General features: G+C 42.2%; 2 protein-coding genes across 8 annotated transcripts in view; one reads left to right on the forward strand and one right to left on the reverse strand.

Moving 5' to 3' along the window:
• Tbce (tubulin folding cofactor E) overlaps positions 1-18467 on the forward strand; it is a 42158-nt gene extending 23691 nt beyond the window's left edge. For 2 of the 5 annotated variants that reach the window (XM_059263393.1, XM_059263394.1), the window contains exons 5-17: positions 2110-2198; positions 5797-5896; positions 6725-6827; positions 7767-7843; positions 9907-10002; positions 10581-10645; positions 10731-10795; positions 11334-11474; positions 12836-12989; positions 14712-14780; positions 15802-15861; positions 17951-18042; positions 18231-18467. In XM_059263393.1, the coding sequence (XP_059119376.1) occupies positions 2110-2198; positions 5797-5896; positions 6725-6827; positions 7767-7843; positions 9907-10002; positions 10581-10645; positions 10731-10795; positions 11334-11474; positions 12836-12989; positions 14712-14780; positions 15802-15861; positions 17951-18042; positions 18231-18323 (1204 nt within the window). In that variant the 3' untranslated portion in view covers positions 18324-18467. Of the gene's footprint in view, positions 1-2109; positions 2199-5796; positions 5897-6724; positions 6828-7766; positions 7844-9906; positions 10003-10580; positions 10646-10730; positions 10796-11333; positions 11475-12835; positions 13003-14711; positions 14781-15801; positions 15862-17950; positions 18043-18230 lie in introns of those variants that run through there. The other 3 variants (XM_059263395.1, XR_009379359.1, XR_009379360.1) reach the window with 3 other exon arrangements.
• The window catches only part of B3galnt2 (beta-1,3-N-acetylgalactosaminyltransferase 2), a 38725-nt gene continuing 33198 nt past the window's right edge, over positions 17218-22744 (reverse strand). For 2 of the 3 annotated variants that reach the window (XM_059263399.1, XM_059263396.1), the window contains 4 exons: positions 22255-22380; positions 21533-21692; positions 21012-21068; positions 17218-19512 (listed from right to left, as the gene is read on the reverse strand). In XM_059263399.1, the coding sequence (XP_059119382.1) occupies positions 19375-19512; positions 21012-21068; positions 21533-21692; positions 22255-22380 (481 nt within the window). In that variant the 3' untranslated portion in view covers positions 17218-19374. The remainder of the gene's footprint in view (positions 19513-21011; positions 21069-21532; positions 21693-22254; positions 22381-22744) is intronic. The other variant, XM_059263397.1, reaches the window with a different exon arrangement.

Genomic DNA, 22744 nt, shown 5'->3' on the forward strand with positions numbered 1-22744 from the left:
GCAGGACAACTTTTTGGAGCTTGACAATTCTCGTTTTCTGCCTCGCACCTCATGTAGGAGGGCTGCGGGAATTACAGCTGTGAGCCATCACCTATTGCTTTTTGTAGGCATTGGTATCAGAGACTGAACTCAGGTCCAAGTGCTTTTATCCACTGAATCATCTATCTAGATGGTCTGACTGTGAGCCCTTGACCCTCCTGCCTCCACCTCCCAAGTACTAGGATTAAAAAACCACCACACCTGGCCCAGAAACAGTGACTTCTGTCGGAGTACAAACTACTGGTCTGCGGTTATTGACAGTTTTATGAATGAGTATTAACATTTCCTTTCAGTGACTTCATGTGTCTGAAAAACTGAAATGGACAGTTGTTGCCTTTAAAAAAAAACAAGGAATTTTCTAGGCATAGTGGCACATATTTATAATCCCAGCACTTGGAAGGTGGAAACAGAAGATCAGGCATTCAAGGCCAATTTAGGCTACATGAGACCCTATCTAAAATAAATAAATACAAAGTAAGTACTTCCTGAAAATTACGGTGGACAGAATATGGACATAGTGGTGTTCAGATGAATTGATTTCAGAGTCTAGGAAGTCATACAGTTCTCAGTGGTACTAAGTTGGTAGCACCTAAGTCATCATGAAGTTGTTTGGTCCTAACCACATACAAAATTGGAACTGGGAAACATTTGTTTTGGTATAGGCACCATGAAACATCACTGAAACTCTCAGGGCCTGTTGAACAAGTGTGAGCGCCTCTGCCCTAGAACATGTTTCTGATGATTATAATCACCTTTGCCATGTGTTTAGCTCTTGTGTTTACCCCTCAACATTGTCACTTTTCTGTGAATTTTTACAAATATTAATTGAAATGAACCATTGTGTGCTAAGCAGTATTTTGAGATCTTCATAAATACTAACTCACTGAGTCATTTGTTGTGTTTTAAAAGTTATAGCAGAATATACCTAGTAAAATGGTTTAGCAGTGTGAACTCTAAACATTGGGAAAACCAGTCCCCGACACATTCCCATCATTCAAAACTAGAATTCCCTCCCCTAGAAACATTAATTCCCTATCTCCCAGCCATTATTCTTTCTGCCTATCCCTTTGTCTGTTCTGGAATCACAGGTGGGATCCTTGTGCATTATTTGTCCCTGTGTCTAACTTTGTTTGATTAGAGTAATATCTTGAAGGTCTCTCCATTTGTGGATTTCAGAATTTCTTCCCTATTAAGGCCAAACACTGCTTCTCAAATATGATGTCACATTTGGTTATCTGTTCTGGATACTTGGGCTGTTTCTACCTTTTGGTTATTGTGTGAATAAAACCGCTACAATTAAAGTGAGTGCAAACATTTTACCAGTGTGAAATCTGAGACACCAAGATTTAATCAACTTCCCTAGTGTCAAAGGAGGCAGTGGAATTGGGCCTTGAAGCCTGGTAGCCCAGCTCTGGATTCTGAGTTGCAGGACATTGGCTTTTCTGACAGGCAGAAGACACAAGTCCTGCATATGTAGAAACACAACTGAAAGCTCTCATGCACAGTGCCTCAGATACGTTCCTAGAGAGCCTGTCTCAGAGGGCAGGAGGCGCTCATAGTGTCACTTCAGCATTTCGGGGAACTACCAACTATCAGCAGAAGAATTAGTAACTTCATTGGGGTCTAGTACACACTAACAGATATGAAGGCAAGTGTTCCAGAGCTCTAAGTGTCAATGGAGCTGCATCTCACTGCTTCACAATATCCTTCAGAGGGAAGAAGTCACAGGAGAATCTGTATAGCAGAATGTCACTTACATCATTTCATGGGGTACATAAAAGAGGGAGTGGAGACACAGAGTTTTACAAGTCAGGATTAAGTCCATAGCAGCTGTGGCTGGAGAGTTTGCTGGGGAATGGGGGAGAGCAGGGTGTTTTGGAGAGGGGCAATGACTACAGCTGCCTCTAATGTCTCTGACGCTTCGTTTCATTCTCCTTTTTTGTAATGCTTTCTTCTTAATTTATGTGGTGGGTACTAGCATTTGTATATTTATGGTATTTTGTGTAACGTTTTAAAGGGCCAGTGGATAGCATATGACTTATGTGTACCTATGAACTGTTTTTCATGCAGTCAGCTGAGAGCACTGCAAAACATATCCCTGTGGAAGTGTGCTGTGAGTCATGCTGGTGAACAAGGAAGAATTGCTGAAGCCTGCCCCAGTATCCTTTTTGTTGCCAGCTCATCCTGAAACCTGATTTTGGATTTGGTGCTTGTACGTGATACCATTGGTTGCATGCCCTTGATGGGGCATGCAGCTCAGTTAAGTACATTCCCAGACCATTTTGCCTGCAAGTATGGCCAAATGTGAACATTTTTATTACACTTTAATATAGCTTTCTGGTGCTGGGGAGGCTTTTTTATTTTTTTGAGATAGGGTCTTACTCTGTAGTTAATGCTAGTCTTGAACTCACTATGTATCTGAGGGTGGCCTTGAACTCATGATAATTCTCCTATCTCAGCTTCCCCCAACTGCTAGGATTACAGTATGAGTCACCATGCTTGGTTCTGAGAGTGGAAGTTTATAGGTGGCCCCCTAGCAAGGGGACAGACTTGGTTAGCATTTCCTCTGTTGTATTGGTCTCTAGTGATTCCTCAGTGAAGGTGGGATGTCCAGGGTTTCATCAGTTGTCTTTCAAGTGTGAAGAAAGCCATCCAGTAAGGCTGAGAGAGCTGACTGGATCTCGGCACATGTGGCCAGTTGACAGGTTTGGGTTTGCAGACTGTGTCTGCCTGCCTTTCCTCCCAGCCCTGTGTTCTTTGTGGAGTTCCCCACCTGTTTCCTCCTGAGATTGATTTATTTACAGCCAGAGCCCTGGAGTAATAAAACAGGCTCTCCATGTTTGTGGGGGGTTTTGGTGTATGTTTGTGAGATAGTATCTCACACTGTAGCTCAGGCTGGCATTGAAATTGCTTCAGTACCTCTGCCTCAGCCTTCCTGGTACTGAGATCACTCATCTGAGCTACCACAACTGTATCCATGTTTCATCTATGTTTAATGTTCCTACTTGTATCGTAGGATATATCAAATTGGACTTTGGATGGAGGCAGACAGGTTGATTGTCTTGTGCTGCTCTGTACAGGTGACAGTTGCCTACACTGTGCCTTGGATTTTCTTCTGTGCAAAGGTGACTCAGCAGCTGGGTGTGGCAGTGCATGCCTGTTATCCTAGTGCTACAAAGACAGGAGGATCAGGAAGAATTCTCAGCTGAAGGTAATTCTCAGCTTCATAGTGAGTTAAGGCCAGCCTGGACTACATGAGAGCCTGTCTCAAAAATAAATAAAGAAGCAGCTGCAGTTGCTGTTCTCAGCCATGGGTCTCTTCTTCCCTGGGTGAATGCTTTCTGTTTCTTTTGGAAGGTCCCTTCTCTCAGCAAAGAGTGTGTGTCTTCAGCTTCTCTCAGAGACTGTATTGGGACACAGTTGGACCCCAGCATGCTTCTGTCTTCCCACACTGCTCTTTTCTTTTTCTGCTGTTCTTCCCAGTGGCTCATTTAACACTTGTTTCTGTCTAATGGTGATCTCAAACAACATGTCCCACAGTGAGACCCCTCCAGCCCACTTATACCGTAATTTCTATGTCCAGTAAACAGCAGTACCATGTGCCTGGCCAGCTCTGTCTCTCTTTTCCTCACTTCCTATGTCTGACAAATACTGCTGGCTTTGCTGTCAGCTTGAAGTACTTATTCTGTATTTCCTCCTGCTCTTATGCTGAGGTAGGATCCAAACACGTGAGGCTGTGCTGGCCAGTTTTATGTCAACTTGATGCAAACTAGAGTCATCTGAGAGGATGGAGCCTCAATTGGGAAAATGCCTCCATAAGATTGGTCTGTAGGAAGGCCTGTAGGGCATTTTCTTAGTGATTGATGGGCGAGGGCCCAGCCCATTATGGGCTGGTGGTTCTGGGTTCTGTAAGAAAGCAGGCTGAGCAAGCCATGAGCAAGCCAGTAAGCAGTACTCCTTCATGGCCTCTGCATCAGCTCCTGCCTTCAGATTCCTACCCAGTTCCTGCTTTGGCTTCCTTCAGTGGACTGTGGTTTAGGATATATAAGACATATAAACCCTTCCCTCCCCAAGTTACTTTTGGTCATGGTGTTTTATCACAGCAGTAGTAACCCTAAGACAGAGGACCACTTGTCTCTTTTGTCTCCTTACAGTTCTCAGCTCAGCTTTACAGCAGAGTCACTTTCCAGAGACCCAAGTCAGATCCTGTTACTGTGCTCCAGGCTCTCTAGTAGTTCCCATTTCTGGCAGACTAGCAGGCTTTGGAGGTCCTTCATGATGTGGCCTGTCCTCCAAGGCCTAGGGCAGTGGTTCTCAACTTATGGGTTGTGGCAAACCTCTGTCTTCAAAAATATTTACATTATGATTCATAACAGTAGCAAAATTACAGTTATGAAGTAGCAGCAAAAATAGTTTTATGGTTGAGGGTCACCACAGCATGAGGAACTGTATTGAAGTAGCAGCATTGGCAAGGTTGAGAAACACTGGCCTAGGTGCCTCATTTTGAGAATACCTATCCATCTTTCCAAGTGTGTTGGAGGTGGCTGTTCCCACTCTGACCTCAGCACCTCACTGTGGTCACTGCTTTGTCCATGTTGCCACAAGATTCTTCAGGTTCCCTCAGTTTTCTGCTCAAGTTGCTCATTGGCTTTGCTTTCACTTGTGTCTGTATGGCCACATACTTTCCTACCTGCTCCACCTGCCCCACCTGCCACTCTGAACACAGGCAGTCTCAGACTTGCAGGAGGTGTTAACTTATGGACTCTCTCCCTGCTAAGCCTGTCTTCTTGGCCCTTGATAGCTATTTGTAGAGTAACCATAGTAATACCCACATCTATCAGGTGGGAATGTTAAGCCTTTCATTAGCTGGTCTGGCACTATGGTACACTGTGACCCCCTTGAGAACAGTTGCTTAAGTCATCACACATATGTGATGGTCCCAGAGTTTGTTTGAAGTTTGTGGTCCTGAACCGCAGATAAGAAGCCACGTTGCAGACTTTGAGTACTCAGGTGATTCTCAGTCTCTTTCTTGCCTGTGTTGCTGCCACCCTTGTATTCTCCGCTAGGATGGTGCTGTTTAGATCCGTGGGTTTGGGACTGATGTTCTAGAGAGAAGGGTGGGTGTGTGCACAGGCATACACGCTTGTGGCAGTGCTGAAGGCAAGGCTTGTTAGTCACCTCATGGTGCTCATTACATCAGTTGCTATCTGTCACTGTCTTCTTTTTTTGTTCTGCAAAATTTTGATTATGACACTTGCTTCTCCATTGTTTACAGATGCATGTCTCATGCTTTGACACTGAAAATGAGTATTTTAGGTTTTAAATGAACCAAGGTAATAGTGTTCATTTTAGTTTTGTAATGCTAGGGATGGAACTCGGGGCTTTGGGCATATGGAGAAGCATTCTACCACTGAGCTATATCCAGTCTAACAGATAATTTAAAAGATAAAAACATTTGTGTTCATGAAAACAATTTCAGACTAGACAGTGAGAAGTTTAAAATTCCAGTCAGGCGGTGGTGGTGCATGCCTTTAATCCCAACACTCGGGAGACAGAGGCAGGGGGAATCTCATGAGTTCAAAGCCAGCCTGGTCTACAGAGTGAGTTCCAGGACTGCCAGGGCTGCACAGAGAAACCCTGTCTCAAAAAACAAAAACAACAACAACAACAAAATGCTCATTTCAGAATTAGAATGCTACTAATTCTATGTCTTTGGGGGATCTTTTGAAATTACTTTTTCTTAAAATATGCCTTTAGATATTCGAGTTGTAAATTTGTCCAAGAACTTGTTGTCATCTTGGGCTGAAGTGGTTCTTATTGCAGAGCAGCTCAACAACCTGGAGGTTCTCGATCTCAGGTATGGACTCCACACTGCCTTCTCTGACAGCTGGTAGGTACTTTATGGGACGCTTTGGCTGAGTGGACTTAGGTGAAGGTTCACTTCAAGGCAGTCTTCACATGGTCCCTTGAAGTGCATGAATAAGGAGTGTATCTGTGTCCTGATCAGGTAGGAGGGGGTGATATTCAGAGCTTATAAGTCTGACTGTGAAAGAGAGACTATGGTATGTGTGATCTAAGCAGAGGAGGAGAAGGGTTAGTGCTGAACATGCTTGCTTATTTGGAATCAGTGTTTAACTCTTTAGGAATAAGTAGTTCATTGGAACATTGCTTAATATAGTTTTAGTAAGTATTTTTAACTTCTTTACTTTGTTTACTAATGTCATATTTTCTGAGGCCTTCCCAAATATTTGATTAGTTTAATCTCACAACCTCACTCTCCAAGGGCTCAAGTAGGCTGGTCCATTCCTCCTTCCTTTGATGGGGCTGGGAACCAAGCCCAGGTTTTTGTGCTTCCTAACTAAGCCTCTACCACTGAACACACCCCAGCCCTTCTCCCCTTGCATTCTTAAGTGTTTACATATGCAGGTAAGCTTTACTAGGCTAGAGCAGTCAAGCTTGAAGGCACCTCAAATAGAGCAAATGGGTATAATTAAACTCTTAGTGTCTCCTCTTCTGGAAATATGGGAGCCCAAGTCAACTTCACATGTGTGAGGAAACCTGAAGCTTCACCTACCTCTGTGAGAACCCCTCTCAAACCTTCAGGTTAAATCTCAGACTGTTGATGTCATTGTGTTGGGTCTGCCATATAGGATGTAAATACTTCCTATCTCCTTTTTCTTCTCAGTGAAAATAAACTGCAGTTTCCTTCTGACTCACCAACTCCAACTGGAACATTTTCTAATCTGAAGATTTTAGTCCTAAACAAAATGGGAATAACGTGGACTGAGGTAATCATATTTGCTTTATTACACAGTAATAAATGATTACAACTTTTGCTTTAAAAGGGAATTAAAGACTAACTGGTTTCATTTCAGTAACCCTATTATCCAAATAGTAGAATGTTCTATCTACACTTCATTACAGAGAAGAGTAATCCTTTAGTGAAATAGGATTTTAGATCTGGTAATCCATGTTCTTTCTCAGCCTGTCCCTGTCTCTTAGCTCATTTGTATTGCTCTGGAGTCTTGAACATGGATGTTCACAGTGGCGTGCACCAACTATGTAGTTTTAAATGCCATAATGCTGGCTCCCCCAGGTTTCCTGCAGATGTTCTTAGGACAGAGCATGAAGTGGAGAGTCTCACTCTCTCCCTGTGTGCAGGCTTGTCCCCATAATCCACTGTCCTGGTATGGCTGGCTCATGAGCAGCCACAGGTATCCTTGGCACAGTGGCATTTGGTAAATCTGTTTCTGTCTTTTCCTGGGCCCCTGATTTTGGAGGCTCTCCTTCCCTCTTCTGGTGCACACCAAGCCTGAGACAGAAAAGCACTTAGCAATTGAATGGGGGTTGACAGTGAGGCTCAAGGGAAAAAAACTTAAGAACTGATGAGGCAACATTTATGTGCTCAGCATATCCACATGCCCAAGTGGTATCAGAACTAAGAAGGTGAGTACCACATCCTGTCCTAGGCTTCGGCCACTAGCGAGTTGGGGTGCCCATCAGCATTTCCAGCTCCTTGTGAGCACTTCCTGAGCTGGGTCCTGACTCAGCTACCAGAAGCATGTCTTCCTATAGCCTTTCAGTGTGGTCCTTCATCCTCTTGCACCACCACTTGGTGCCTGAGTACAGCTTGCATGCCCTGTCCACAAGGCATGAAGTTCCCACAGTGATGTGGCTGAGCATGGCCAGCAGAGGCTGCCAGACACTGAGTTTAGTTTCTTTTCTAGGTGCTGCGCTGTGCCCCTTCATGGCCAGTCCTGGAGGAACTTTACCTCAAGTCTAACAGTATTTCCATTTCAGAAAGGTAATGGGCTTTGCTTCGGTAATTCTATGGCTATTCAGTTATTCTGAATACAGTCTCAGGTCCAGCATTAACTTTTAGGAGGGTTTGCAAGCATGAATTGTAGTTGTACTTACTCCTTACTTATTGTATTACAGATTAGATTATCAACTGAAATGTTATCCAAACCAAAGGAAACTCATCAAAGACATCTGAATTAAATATCTGAACTTTATTAGCTTTGTATAAATATCTTGGATTCTCAGAGACAACCAAACTAAATATTAGAATTTATTGGTTTTCGCCGGGCGGTGGTGGCGCACGCCTTTAATCCCAGCACTCGGGAGGCAGAGCCAGGTGGATCTCTGTGAGTTCAAGGCCAGCCTGGACTACCAAGTGAGTTCCAGGAAAGGCACAAAACTACACAGAGAAACCCTGTCTCGAAAAACCAAAAAAAAAAAAAAATAAGAAGAAGAAGAAGAAGAAGAAGAAGAAGAAGAAGAAGAAGAATTTATTGGTTTTGTATACATGTATTAGATTCCTTGATTCTCAGTGAAATACAGGCTTTTTTCTTTTTCTTTTTCCCCTCCCTTGGTTTTTTGAGACAGGGCCATCCTGGGCAACTTATCAAGACCCTGTCTCAAAAAACCAAGGGCAGAGGGACGTAGCTTAGCTGTAGAGCGCTGGCCTAGCATGTGCAAGGCCCTGGGTTCATTCTTAAAGAATTTGAGATATTAATCTTTATGTGTATGAGTGTTTGCCTGAATGTATGTCTATGTACCACATATGTACAGTGCTCAAGGAGACCAAAGGGTATATGGTCCTCTAGGACTGGAAAGGGTTTAAGTTGCCATGTGGGTGCTGGATACTGAATCTCAATTCTCTGGAAGAGCAGCCAATGCTCTGAACTACTGAACCATCCCACTAGCTCCTGAGTTCATTCTTTAGTATTGCAAAAATTTTAAAGTAAGTAAATGATAAATTTCCTTTTTTCTTAATTTATTGTATGTATGTGGTGTTTTATGTGTGAATTCAGGGGTGTTGGGGGGGACAACCTTCGGGGCTCTGTCTTTCCACTGTGGGCTCCAGGGATTGAATTCAAGTTGCCAGGCTGCGCAGCAAGCACTGTTATTCACTGAGCCATCTTATTAGTCCTGTTTGTTTTGAGACAAAGTCTCATATAGCTCAGGTTGGCCTCAAACTAGTTATGTGCTCAGTATGACCTTCAGCTTCTCAGCTGCCTCCATTTCCCATGTGCTGGGAAAACAGGTGTGGGTGGCTGAGTCTAGCAAATGAAGGATCTTTAATAGGTAATATCTGCTTAAGGTTATTGTAGTATAGTGTATGTGGACTCATGTCCTAAATAAATATATTGCTGCTTCATCTCCCTTTAAAAAAATTTCTTTTTTAAAAAATTAATGTGTATGAATATATGCAGGTAACTGAGGAAGTCAGAAAAGGGTATCAAATTTCCTGGAGCTGGAGTTAACAGGCAGTTGAAAGCTGCTTGACATAGGTGCTGAGAACAGAACTTGCAAGAACAGCAAATTCTCTTAAACACTGAGTCTTACTTCCAGGCCCTCATCTCCCTCTTTTAAAATGAATTGTTTTCGTTTTATGTATGTATGTATTTAGACTGTGTGGTTGGGTATGTGCGTGCATGTGGGGGCCAGAGAACAATTTGAGAATCAGTTCTCTCCTTCCACCATGTGGGTTTGGGGAGTGGAACTCAGGTCATCAGGCTTAGTGGCAAGTGCCTTTACCAACTGAGACATCTCTCTGGCCGATCATCTCCCTTTTTAGACAATATCATTAAATAAGTATGTACAAGAAAGTCAAGGATGAGAAAATTTTGAGTTGGATCAGACTATAAAGAGTGTTATTGTATAAAATGGTTTCATTTGTGGAGGCAAGTGCAGGCATTTTTCTCCCATTATCAAAGGCAGGATAGGCACCCTGACTCTGCCAGCATATCAACACAGCACCCCTTTGCCTTTTTTGGGCCAAATCCATCTGCCTTTCTCCCTAACCCTCTGTAACACCTGATGCACTTAGTTTAAGCTTCTGACTTTGTACTTTCCATACAGGCCAGTGAACGTCCTGCAGAAGATGAGGCTTCTAGACCTTTCCTCTAACCCAGCAATTGATGAAAGCCAGCTGTGCCTCATAGCATATCTGCCCAGGTAATCTCTTAAATTTTGCCTATTAAAGAGCTATCTTTTTTGTTTTGTTTTTTTCAAGACAGGGTTTCTCTGTCCTGGAACTCACTTTGTAGCCCAAGCTGGCCACTACCCATCAATACATACCATTTTTACTGAATGAATTGTCATATGTTAAATACACCTTTTGAATAGATACAAAATGTAGTTCCTAAACTGGGCAAGTTCCTTGGGAAATTTCAACTTGAACTCATCTGGAGAATGTACTTGTCCCCCATGTGCCATGTGGACTAGGAACCAGATAATCTGTAGCTGCAGACTTGGTCCTGGTGGTGATACCTACATCTCTATTTGTTAATCTCGGGGAAATGAGACATGTACTTCTTTTGAGACCCACTTAGCACCTGACAGAACAGGAGGCACTCTGTAATCTTAGAGGCCTGTGTGGAAACACAAGTCATAGTGCCAACCTTCCTTCTAGACCTTGTGTTTTACAACAGGATGGAAACCCAAGGTGGAGGGAAAGACTTGCTAGTCTAGTTTAGTAGATGCCCAGAACACATTAGTGTCCTGTGTAATCAAATCTAACATTTTAATTTCAGATTAGAACACCTACTCATTTCTGACACTGGACTTTCTTCTATACATTTCCCGGATGCTGGAATTGGTAAATAAGATTAGTAATGTCCCTCCCTCCTATGTTAGTTGTTTCTTTTCACTGCTACTGTGCAGTTTCATTTTTATTGTTCTAGGGTGCAAAACATCCATGTTCCCGTCCTTGCAGTACCTCGTAGTCAATGACAACCAAATATCAGAAGTAAGAGCTGCCTCAGTGTGCCTCAGGGCACACTACTGCTTGTCTCCACTTGCACACGAAGTTTGAAGGTTCTCTCTGTCAAAAAAGTTAAACTAGGGTCTGGAGAGATGGCTCTCGGTGGTTTAGAGCACTAGCTGCTCTTACAGTGGACTCAGGGTCAATTCCCAGCGCCCAGATGGGTACTCACAACTGTTTGTAACTCCAGTTCCAGGAGATCCAATGCCCTCTTCTGGCCTTCTTGCTCACTGCACACATGTGCACAGACAGACATGCAAGCAAAATGTCCATACACTTAAAACAGATCTTAGAAAACGTTAAATCAAAAGCAAAATGCTTTCTTATAGTGAAACTTTTTAGGGTTAGAGTTCTTTTATTTACACCGATGTAAAATGTCACTAAGTTCACATGGGTGGGGTGTTGGTGTCCAGTGCACCTTATACCTCAGATGAGAGCTAGGCAATTTTACATTTATGTACTAGGCCAAGTAATCTGAAATGTGTCCTGATACATGATGTTTTTATTTCTTTTGTTGCTTCAGTGGTCATTTATCAATGAGCTAGATAAATTACAGAGCCTACAGGCTCTGTCCTGTACTAGAAACCCCTTGACTGAAAGAGACAAAGCAGAGGAGATCATCATTGCCAAGATTGGTCAGCTGAAGACCCTGAACAGGTGTCAGGTGAGCACCAGGACCCTAACCATGCCCTTTGGTTTCTGTCTGGGGAGGAAGTCTAATTGTTACCTCTACTGGCCTCAACTTCTGGACTCAGCATTCTTTCCACTTCAGCCATCAGAGTACCTAGGACTATAAGTGTGTCATAGCACTAGGTTTTAATTTTTTTTAAGACTAGAAAACAAATAATAAAAACTGTAAAAGTAAATTATATTTGAATATTATAAAGTAAAGACCAGGTGTGTTTTGTTTATTGGGATTCTTTGCCCTTAAAGGGAAGAGGGTTATACTTAGGTCAGTGCCAGATCAGTGTTATTTTGCTGCCTGAACAACAGTGGTCATTTAAGGAGCGGTGGGGAAGTGTTAGGCACTTTATCCTGTGTCCTTGGAAAGAACACAGGCCCAGAGCGTGTCTCTTCTCTCCTTGTTCCTCCCAAGAGTGAGGCTTTGAGGCCTAGGCATACTCTGAAGTTTCCTCAAGGAAGCAAGCTGTTCTAGCCCATACCAAGAGAGATGAACCCAGGTACCTAGTACAGATATTATCATGATGGAAATTATAAAATGGGGGGTAGAATGCTGGAGATGATGGCTCAGTGGTTAAGAGCACTTGTTGCTCTTACAGAGGACCCACAGTGATTCACAGCATCTGTAACTCCAGTTCCCGGGGATCTGGTGCCCTCTTCTGGCCTCTTCAGACACTATAGACATGTTGGTGCAATACATAAATGCAGCAAAAATACAAAGTTCATCTTTTTAAAAAGAAATTTTAAAAACTGGAATTTAAAGAATTAAATTACATTTACTTGTTTGTGGGGAGAGACAGTCATGTATACTAGTGGGCATATGAAGATCAGAAGACAACTTGGCAGAAGTTTGTTCTCACCTACCATATGGATCTCAAGGATTGAATGAGGGTCATTAGGCTTTAAGGCAGCAAGTGATTCAACTGCTAAGACATCTTGCTGGCCCTGGATATTAGTCCTGTAGAAGAATGCAAGTTCTTGGCAATACAAATTAAGTTTTCAGGGTTCTGTAATGGCTGGTCTTTCTTAGATTAAAATTTAGTTTGTATTTTGTTTTTGAGACTTAAGAGTCTCTCACCCAAGCTGACTTTGAACTCCATGCAGTTCTGCATTAGCTCTCTTTAAAGTGCTAGATTACTGGTAGGAACCACCATATCCAGTTTGGAATTCTTAAGTAAACTTGTGAGTTGTGTTGGAAAAGGAAGGTGCAGGGATGGTTGGGGATTTAATTCAGTGTAGAGGGCAGCAATTTTATTGTCTCTGCTTGAGCCCCAGAGGGAGGACTGGGTAAAACCATGAGCAGCTCACTGGAAGATAACACATTTCTGTTTCACATCAACACAGATTCTTCCAGAGGAAAGGCGTGGAGCTGAGCTTGATTACCGAAAAACCTTTGGAAATGAATGGAAAAAGGCTGGTGGACATCCGGATCCAGACAAAAACAGGCCAAATGCAGAGTTTCTTTCGGCCCATCCTAGATACGAGCTTCTCTGCTGCAGTACGTCCAGGTAGCCCGTGGGGACTCCAGCTGGAACAGGGCCCTGATGTAGTAGTTCAGGAAGGCTCAGTGTTTTGTCCTTTCTGATTTGGGGGCTATCTATTTCCTTTTTATGTGGGCACTTTCCTGGCACCACATCAGCGAATTGAAAACAGACGGTAAATTGGCAGTGTCAACATGTGTTCCCCCAGAGACCTACACTTTCTGGTGGTGGGTAACTCCTTGCAAAGGTTGGGAGTACTCCAAGTCATCTCAAGTGCTGGTGTTTTTTTAATGCTCCCAGCACGGCAAGTTTGCACATAAACTGTATTGTTCTTCCCAAGTCCCATCCTGAAATCTTGTCCTGTGTTGTTTGGCACTTGGTGTTCACAGTGGTTCCTTTAGCTGGGCCTCAGGCATTGAAGCAAAGGATTGGGCATTATGTTCCAATGTACTTTTCACTTTGTTTTGACCTCATCATGTCATCATTCCATGGTTCACATTTAGGCCGTTTTTCTTTTTACATATTTCCAATGTAAGCAGCTCACTGCATAAATGCTTCAGCTGGAACATTATCTCAGGAAGACAAGCTGCCTGTGGGAATTGCTTTCAAATTACTCCATTAGCTGGCCCAATTTCCTGGCTGCTCTAGGTAAATTCTGAGTCACTTGAGAGTGGGGAAAGGAAGGGTCTAAGCAGCCTGCAGGTGCATACAGTTCAGCTTCTTATTGCCAAGTGTGTACAGAGAAACCAGTACCACTTGATCAAGGGCAGCAGGGAAGGACAGTAGTTCAGCCTTTTCTGCAGTTTCACTTACCTTTAGTCCACCTCAACCTAAATATTAAATAGAGAATTCCAGAACCCAAAAATTCATTGTTTTAATTGCATACCATTTCTAAGCGGTGTGGTGTACAAGACTGTCTCTGCCTAGCATTCCATGCCGCATGTGCTGCCTGCCCTGAGTCATTCAGTGACTGAGCATATAGACCACCAAGGTGTTGCAGTGCTTGTGACAAGTGTTGTGACTTGAAAATACCCCAAACACAGATGAATCCAGTGCCATGGTTCTTAAAATCCAAAGAGAAGCTGTGAAATGGACTTACTGGAGCTTGAAAGTACAGAAAGATGTTCTGAAAGAGCAGGTTCACAGAACTTCCATCACAGCACATTGGTGTGGTTGTTAGCCTCCTACAGTGTCTAATTTAGGATCATGAGTATGTGGTACTTAAAGACCTAGAAAAAGGTCTTTGCTATTAAGTTCAGATCTCCACTGAGGTCCTAAGATGTGGCCCCACAGATAAGGAAAGCTGCTGCCTGTGTTGCAGGTACAGGAACTGGTCTGCAGCAGGACTAAACACTTGACTGGCTAAAACCTGATGGGGTCCTATGACCTCTGTCCAGATCATACCTAGTTTCTCTTAGGACCCTGAAGGAAAGAGCATTTTCAAAACTGAAACCAAGTTAAAAGTTGGAAAGTTTTGAAAGCATGGGGAGCTTAGTCAGGCTACTGTTAGAACAAGCATGGAACATACAGCCACAGAGATGATCTTCCTTGGGAGTAATTATTGTTTACCTCTCCTAACCACCCAACAAGCAGTTAGTTCTGCAGGAAGAGGCTAATCCTAGGCTAATTGTTCAGTGATGATGGGTTGATCCTGGGAGAGGCTCTGTTCACACTAACATTGTTTCCTTACTGTGGTCCCTAGCTTCTTGTTCATCCCTTTTTATTTCTTAAACAAACAGAATACGGTGCACCTGAAGATGAGGAACTCAAAACACAGCAGCCATTCATGCTCAAAAATCAGCTACTAAGTAAGATTCCTTTCATATCCATGCTTTGTACTGGGGTCTTGGGTATGAAGCAAGTGGTGATGGCTTGTTTGATAGGGATGAAGTGTGTTTCTCCTAGGGCAGTGGTTCTCAACCTGCCTAATGCTGCAACCCGTTAATACAGTTCTGGTGACCCCCAACCATAAAATTATTTTCACTGCTACTTCATAACTGTAATTTTGCTACTGTTATGAATCATAATGTTAGTAACTGTTTTGTGATGGTTTTAGGTGACCCCTGTGAAAGGATCATTCAGAGACAACACACACACTCCAATTAAGAACCATTGTCTTAGCGAGTAATGATCCCAAACTCAATCAGTTTGTGTTGGGCATTCTGACAGCCCCCATGCTGTTGACTCTCTGAATAGCCTTCTAGGTGTAGGAGAGATTGGAGTAGTAAACCACGCTGTAATGTGGAATCCTGCGCTGTGTCCTACATGCAGAACCCTAGCTAAACTATCAGGAAGTAGTATGGTGGGAAAGAAAAGGTGATAGAATTCTGGGTCAGCTGTTTGAGACATGATCTTGTTATATAAATCCAGGCTGCCTTGTACTCATCAGCCTCCGCTATACCTTCCCCAGTTCTGGGACCATGATATTTTTTTGATTTTTTTTGTTTTGAGACAAGGTCTCATAGCTGGCATGTGTTGTCTAGGCTGGACTTGAATTTGTAACAATCCTACCACAGCCTTTCAAGATGGGATTATAGCCTGGAATTACAGGTGTGCATCATCACACCTAGCTTTATGGAAATATTAATAGAGATTTTTAACATCATTAAGGCCCATTTATGAGGACTGAGCCAAGTTGTGCCAAACTGCTACATTATCTGGCAATCTCTTGGCCTGCATGTTTTTCCTTATTGGTGCTAGTAATCAAACTGAGGCCTTGTGTATACAAAATATGTGCTCTACCTCAGAGGCACAGTCCCAGTTCTACATGCATGCATGCTGTCAATCCCTGCTATGGTGGTTAGTAATTTTTTCCCTTTTTCCTTAAAGCACTGAAGATAAAATGCTCAAACCAAGTTGAACAGAAAGTATTAGAAAAGCAGTTGCCAGGTAAGAGCATGCCCATCTCTGCTGTCCAAGTTCTTGCAAAGCACTGGCTTAGGGTAGAGCGAGGTGGAGTCTTAACTTTTAGTTTATGTAGACCTCAGAACTTAAGATGTTTTCATTAGTGCTTAATCTAAAACATACTAAAGTTCTGGTCTCCAGTATTCCATCAGCTTATCTGGAAAGCAGTTTTATTAAAAATTTTGAGCACCTCTGCCTGTGATGGTGTGGTGGGGTCTCTTTCTTTCTTTCTTTCTTTCTTTCTTTCTTTCTTTCTTCCTTCCTTCCTTCCTTCCTTCCTTCCTTCCTTTCTTTCTTTCTGAGACAGGGTCTTACTGTGTTACTCTGGCTGGCCTTGAACTCACATACCTGCCTCCCAAGTGCTTGAGTAAAAGGCATTTGCCACCATACCTGTGCCATGTGATAGTGTGTCCAGCCACAAGTGTGAGGACTTGACTTGAATGGAATGCTTAACCCCTTAAAGGAATTACTTCCTATGCCCATGTGTTTAAGATTCTCTCGGGCTTTTCTTGTCTAGAGATGATTTCCCGATCAGGAGAGAAGTCAGTGCTTTTATACAACTTGGGGAGAAAGAAAATTTCTTCAAAATCCGCTAAAAAACATTTGTACTACTGGAACTAATTTAATATTAAGAAAATAAATGCTTTTGGATAAATATAATTGAACTCAGACTTGCACTCAGAAGAATCAGCCTATTTTTTTTAGCATGACACAATTCTATAAATTCTCAAGATTAACTTGAGTCATAGCTAAATGCTGGTGGGTTAGATTTAAAGCCAGGAGCACTTGAAGAAATGGAAACATATGCATCTGACTGACTCCAGTAAATATATTTCCCTATTTGCCTACCTTAAGTGCTGTAAATTCATTGATTTTACATCCGCGTTCATTAGACAAAAGCTTGTCCATGATACCATAGCTCATGGAAGGCTAATTGCACCCAGAAGAGTATTTTCCTGAATAACTATCCATTTAGGGCCAGTTTCTCCTGTTTTTTTTTAGCAACTCAATTTCTATTACTGATATGTAATATATAATGACAAATTAACAGCGTGTATTAACTTATTTCTTGTTGCTCAAAAAAAATACTCAAGCTAAGCAATGTAAGAACAGGTGCGCTGTTCATGGCAGGAAAGACTGGTGGGAATGGGGCAGTAGTCACATTATGTCCATACTATGGAAGCAAAGCTACACTGACAACTCAACCTGCTTTCTCCCCTTCCCATCCTTATTCAGTCTGGAACGGAACACAGCCTACTCCTCTCTAGATGCATCAAGTTTGATCAGGCACATTCAGGGTAGTACGGCTGTCGAATTGGGTCACAAACAGGAAAAGGCTAGTTTTATTCTAAAATAGAGAAGATTTATTATCACAAGTTGCATAAAAACACAGCTTTCATAAAAAAACGATTTTTATAGAAAAATAATTGTCTACATTGTGATATTTGTGGGACACCAAACTATTGCTGTACTTTCAGCTAAAGCTTCAGAGAAACTAATATCTTTAATCAAAATATCCACTGTGCACCACAACCTGTCTTTGGAAAGAAGTTCCTAGTGTGTTCTGAATAGACCAGAGCATTTGTTTTTCTGAGTTACTTTCCCATACCTGGTAGTCATGTGTGTGCACATCCTGATGGTGACCGGATGCTCATGCTGGGAGAGACCTCATCAACCACTTAAGTCTATGCTCTCTTCTAGAGGGAAAATAAGGCTGAGAGGTGTCCTCAAGGCCCCACTCATGGGATCTTCAGTAACCCATCAGGAAGTTATCACAAAGGCCTATATCTTTCCTCCTCAGTGAAATGATTATTTCTGGTTATTCAGATTGAGGAAGAAATAGTAAATGCTACTGAAATGGTATGACACCTCACTATCAAGACCACTTGGGTCAAACATTGGCTCCATTTCCCAGTTTACCAAAAGAATCAACTGGTGGAATGACTCAAGCTTTTGTCACTTAGTGTCTTAGGTACACTGATGCTAAGAAACGACAGATCATGGCTGCCTCACCTGAGCTGTTTGTACACATAGTCGTCATTTGAGAGAAATGGATTTTCCTTTTCTTTGATAGATTCCATGACAATTCAAAAGGTAAAGGGACTGCTGTCACGTCTTCTCAAAGTTCCTGTGTCAGAACTTCTGTTGTCCTATGAAAGTCCCAAGGTAAGTTGCTAAGCAAAAACACAAAGCTATGCTAAGCTTAGTTCTCCATAGTACCATGAGCCATACATAACAGATTCTAAATGGAGGCAGCATTTTGACTCTTCAAGCTACCTGCCATTGGAGGTCGGCGTGTATACTACGCATTATAGATGTCTTACTGGCTCCTCCCCATTCTGTTCTAATTTTAGATGCCGGGCAGAGAAATTGAACTAGAAAATGACCTACAGTCATTACAGTTTTATTCTGTGGAGAATGGAGATTGTCTACTAGTGCGATGGTAACAGTCCAGCCCTAAGAGTTTAGCGACTGGAATGTTGTATACACCAGAAACAAAAACTCTGCCCTCACAAAGGATGTATGTTTTGTTGGGAAAGGACCATTTGGTTGTATATTAATAGAATAATAAAGGCGTTGATTACTAGTGATTTTTCTACTCCTGTTTTCCTAGCTTACTGCATTCCAATATGTGAAGATGTAAATATGAAGTAAAAACAATACTCTAAATCTGATTGGAGTTAACATCTGCTGTGGGCTACTTAACTATTAAAGTTTACTACAGTAATTTGGTTGGTCATTCTGAGAAATGTCCCTTAAACTGAGGAAACTCATCTTGTGTTCTGTACAACATACTTTCCCCTACATTATACTGAACCTATCTTCCATAGATTACCACCTCCTCAAGCTTAGGTAAACATCAGGCAAGGCAGAGTGCCTTCCCTACTTCCCTGTGACACTGAACCCTGAGGTGTTTACTTTTTCTCATACTCACAAAAACAGTTTAGTGAGAGTAAGCTGAGACATTCAGGATTTACATTAAATGGTAAAAGAAAACATGGTACATATGTAAATAAACATCTTTAAAAGCAAGATTCCAAACTTCAGGCTACAGTATTTCCTTTTCAAGGCCAGTTTGCCCATGTCAGAGATCCACAAACTGGTATTTCCAGCAACCCAGACTTTGGTATATGTGGCCCCAGGGCCACACAGCATCTTTGTACGTTCTTTCTGGCCTAATTAAGCTATACAGAGCTATTTTATCATCCTGATTGAGATTCAAATGGAGTTATTACAACTTTCTGAATTTGGCCAGGTTTAACAAAAAATGGTAATGATGAATTACTAATTAGTAACAGTGATCAGGAGTTAGTAATATTTTTTATAAAATAATTTGGTATTAAATAATCTTCCAATTTACAAATAAAAACTTATGCTACAGTATCAGTTGATTCATTAAGATCTGTGCAAACACTAGTCATATCATACTGCTTGCTTATAGTTCAATACCAGCCACGAGGTCTCCTTAGACTTACAGTTCCTGGTCTTTGAGGATCACTACACTTTTGCTTCACACTGACAAGGATCCCCACACAGTTCCTTAAGTTCCCATAGTCTGCTCAGCTCTTGTGGTGAATACTGAGGAGAAGACAGCATTCCTGTCTCACAGGTTTTCTCACACAGCCACAGGCTGTCCTGTTAAGAAACAAAATAGAAGACAGAATCAGGAAACTACATGTGGGACATGAATTGGGGTGTGAGGATGGCTCCTGATTTTGGGAAAGCACCACAGCCTCATAGTCCTGGGGCTATGAACACAGAAACTACAGTGTGAAGATTAATAGTCACCAAATGCCACACTACCCCATAAATATGCACAATTACTATGTTGTCAGTTAAAATAAATACATTAAGATTCTTAGAAGAGTCAGCACATGCAATTCTATAAAAAGTACAGAGAGCACAGATGAACACTTTCATATTCTCCTTTAGAGAGTGGTCATAAAGCAGTGGCAGCAGTTCTCTGATAGGATGCCTGCAACTCTTTGTAAATCACCCCATTTAAGTATCAAATGCTATGAGAGCACTATGCTGTGAGAACAGGCACGTCCAAGACTCCTGACCTGAGTCCCAAGTACCACATTGCTCAGCAGAGTAACAACACATACATAAAGAAACACACATATATGAGAACATAAATCCTGGCTAAAATCTGAAAATCTTTTTAAACCATGATAATTCTGATGGGCATAGGGGCTGCTGGAACTAGCATGTGTCTGGAGGGTACCTGGTAATCCCTGTTTCTTAAAAACACCTAGAATGAGGGGCTCACCAGTGACAGCATAGTGGGCCCCGTGCCTTGGGAACATGGAAGAAAACAAAGCTTTCTATCCAAAAGGCTGTTCAGCTCCAGAAGATCCAAGCCAGCATTATTAAGTATTTAAAAGTGACAGTGCCCCAGAGGGCAAGACAAAGTGACTATCCTCTGTATGACTGTTACAAGCCAGGGTTACAATAAAGGATCTCAACACATCAACAAACTCCACAAACAGCCTTTGGAAACTACAGATCACAACATTCAGATTCTCTGAGAGTATGATGCAGCAGCAGGACTCAGGCTGAGCTGACTGAGTATGTATTCCTGTTACCGAATGAGCAAGTGTGAATCTGTGGCTCTGAATGGCAAGCATTGCATGACCTGTTCTCTGTACCTTCTACAGCCAGAGTAGAAGATGCAAGAATCCAGAAGTCAATACAACAAATAAGGCAGAAGCCTGCTCCTCCTGCCCCCAAGTTTCCCACTTTCAATTTTGGTCTTTACATACACATTTCCCTGCCCTGGCTCCTTACAAATAAAATACTAGGAAAAGTCTGCTGTCAGAAGTTGAGAGGTCTCACTGTCATGGGCCAGAAACTCAAGTCAATAGATTCTAAACTGTAAAACTATAAGGAATTTCTGATCAAATCTAAAGACCTAATTCTTTTTTGTAAGGAACTTTCATTCACAGCATTTCCTTTTGGTTTAAACTTAGACAACTGTTCTGAGGAATAATAAGGTACAGTGTTGGAGCTTAAGAGCACAGCTGGGATGCCAAACGGCTTTCATTTCTTATGCCTAGGGTTGGATGTACAGTATGTAAGTTCACCTGCACACCTCCAAGAGCCCTGAAGCCAGCAACCCCATACTTGCTTACCTGGTGTCTTTTAGGGCCTATGGCTGCCATCCAAATGCCCATGCTGACATCTTCACCCTACTCGTGATCAAATGCAAACTTTTTAGGTTTTTGTAAAGACAAGGCCATATGTAGATTAAGCCAATCCAGATGTACAAGAGCAAGCTAGAGATGGGAAACAGGAAGCACACAGCAAACTGTGTGCTTCAGTCTGAAGTGTGCTGTGGATCTAATAGCTGGGCACACTTGCTCCCCAACACTATAACCAGGTCAGGGGGAAGAAAGCGTTTCTTTAGCTTCTTCCTTAAAACAGAAGTGTTTACATTCCTCCAGAGAATATACTTTGCAAATGAAGACTAAGAACAGTGTTAACAGGCTCAAGTAAGATACAGGAATAGACATCATGGCTAGAGTCTGAGAGGTGGCAGGAATACATCCCTGACCTTTAGGGAATGACTCCTACAGAGAAAGCACAATCATGGTAAGCTGGCTCTGCTTCAGGGCCATCTCAGGACATTGGACTGGATGAGTGATCTTGTTACCTGATAGGTCTTTAACCTTCCGGAGTTGCCTGCCAGCCAGTCAACGATATCCTTGGAGATCACATACCCTGACCCACATGCAAAGGCAGGGTAGGCTGGGCTGGGGTATTCCAGCTCCTGCCACTTTCCAGTTCTGTCCACTGCCCAATTCAACCTGAAACTGAGATGTTACAAAGGTGATGGCTGGCCATGTCCTTCTACTGGATTCCTTTGATCACTACAAAGGGACTGCCTTGTAGAGCAGGGAAAAATTCTTGCATCTAAGGAAAGGAATTATTTACCGAATGATACTTTATATAGATTAGTTAGGTAAGCTCTCAGTTTCTTAATAGAAGCCCATCCCATCTGTGTTTCAGTATATATTCAAAGGAAACCAAACCCACCAAATCACTAATCCTGCAGTGATTCCTGAATACAATGGCTATGGAGAGGTGTCATACATGATTCTGACAAAAAACATACCACAGCTTCAGAGGGCCACGCACTTCTAAAACCACATCTTTGACTCTTGGCTAATAAGCCTAAGATTTTTCAATAGAATAAAAAATTACCAAAAAAAAAAAATTACCTCTGATTATAATGACAGCAAACTAATCTAAAACAGTTTAACTAATAAGAAATTTCATAACATTTTTCTTGTGGAAAAATAACTTTCATACTTCATTCTAAATTAATTACACTTAGGTACACTGCAAGTCAATAGCTGTCCATGTTTCACTTACTTTCCCCACCAAAAATTAGGCCCATCTAGACTCTTCTGAGCAATTCTATTAAACACAGCTTCTAAGTCTATGTAACAGTCATCATCTGTCTTCAGCAGCAAACTGAAGCTGGTGGTTTCCACAGTCCTGTTGACAGAAAAGGAGATATGCAAGTAAGCACAACCCTGGAAGGATACACACTGCCTATACAGCTGTGCACCTTCAGTGTCTTATCCTGCACACAGAACACTATCACTGTGACCATCAACTGTGGTTGGTCCCCACCAGCCCAAATGGTATAACAGAGAAGAATGAGAAGAACGTCTGACTGAAGTAGAATTTCCAATCTAACAAGTGCTTCCCAGTCATTTTCCATGTCTGCTACCAGACCTACCTGTCACCTGTACCTTGCCCCATGTGTGCTTAGTTATAAAGTCCAGGATCATGGTATCAGACCTGAAGCTCTCATCTAGAACACCATGGAACAAGGTGTGTTATGAAACAGGCCAGG

Source organism: Peromyscus eremicus, chromosome 5, assembly GCF_949786415.1.
Source record: "Peromyscus eremicus chromosome 5, PerEre_H2_v1, whole genome shotgun sequence".
NCBI classification, from domain to species: Eukaryota; Metazoa; Chordata; class Mammalia; order Rodentia; family Cricetidae; genus Peromyscus; species Peromyscus eremicus.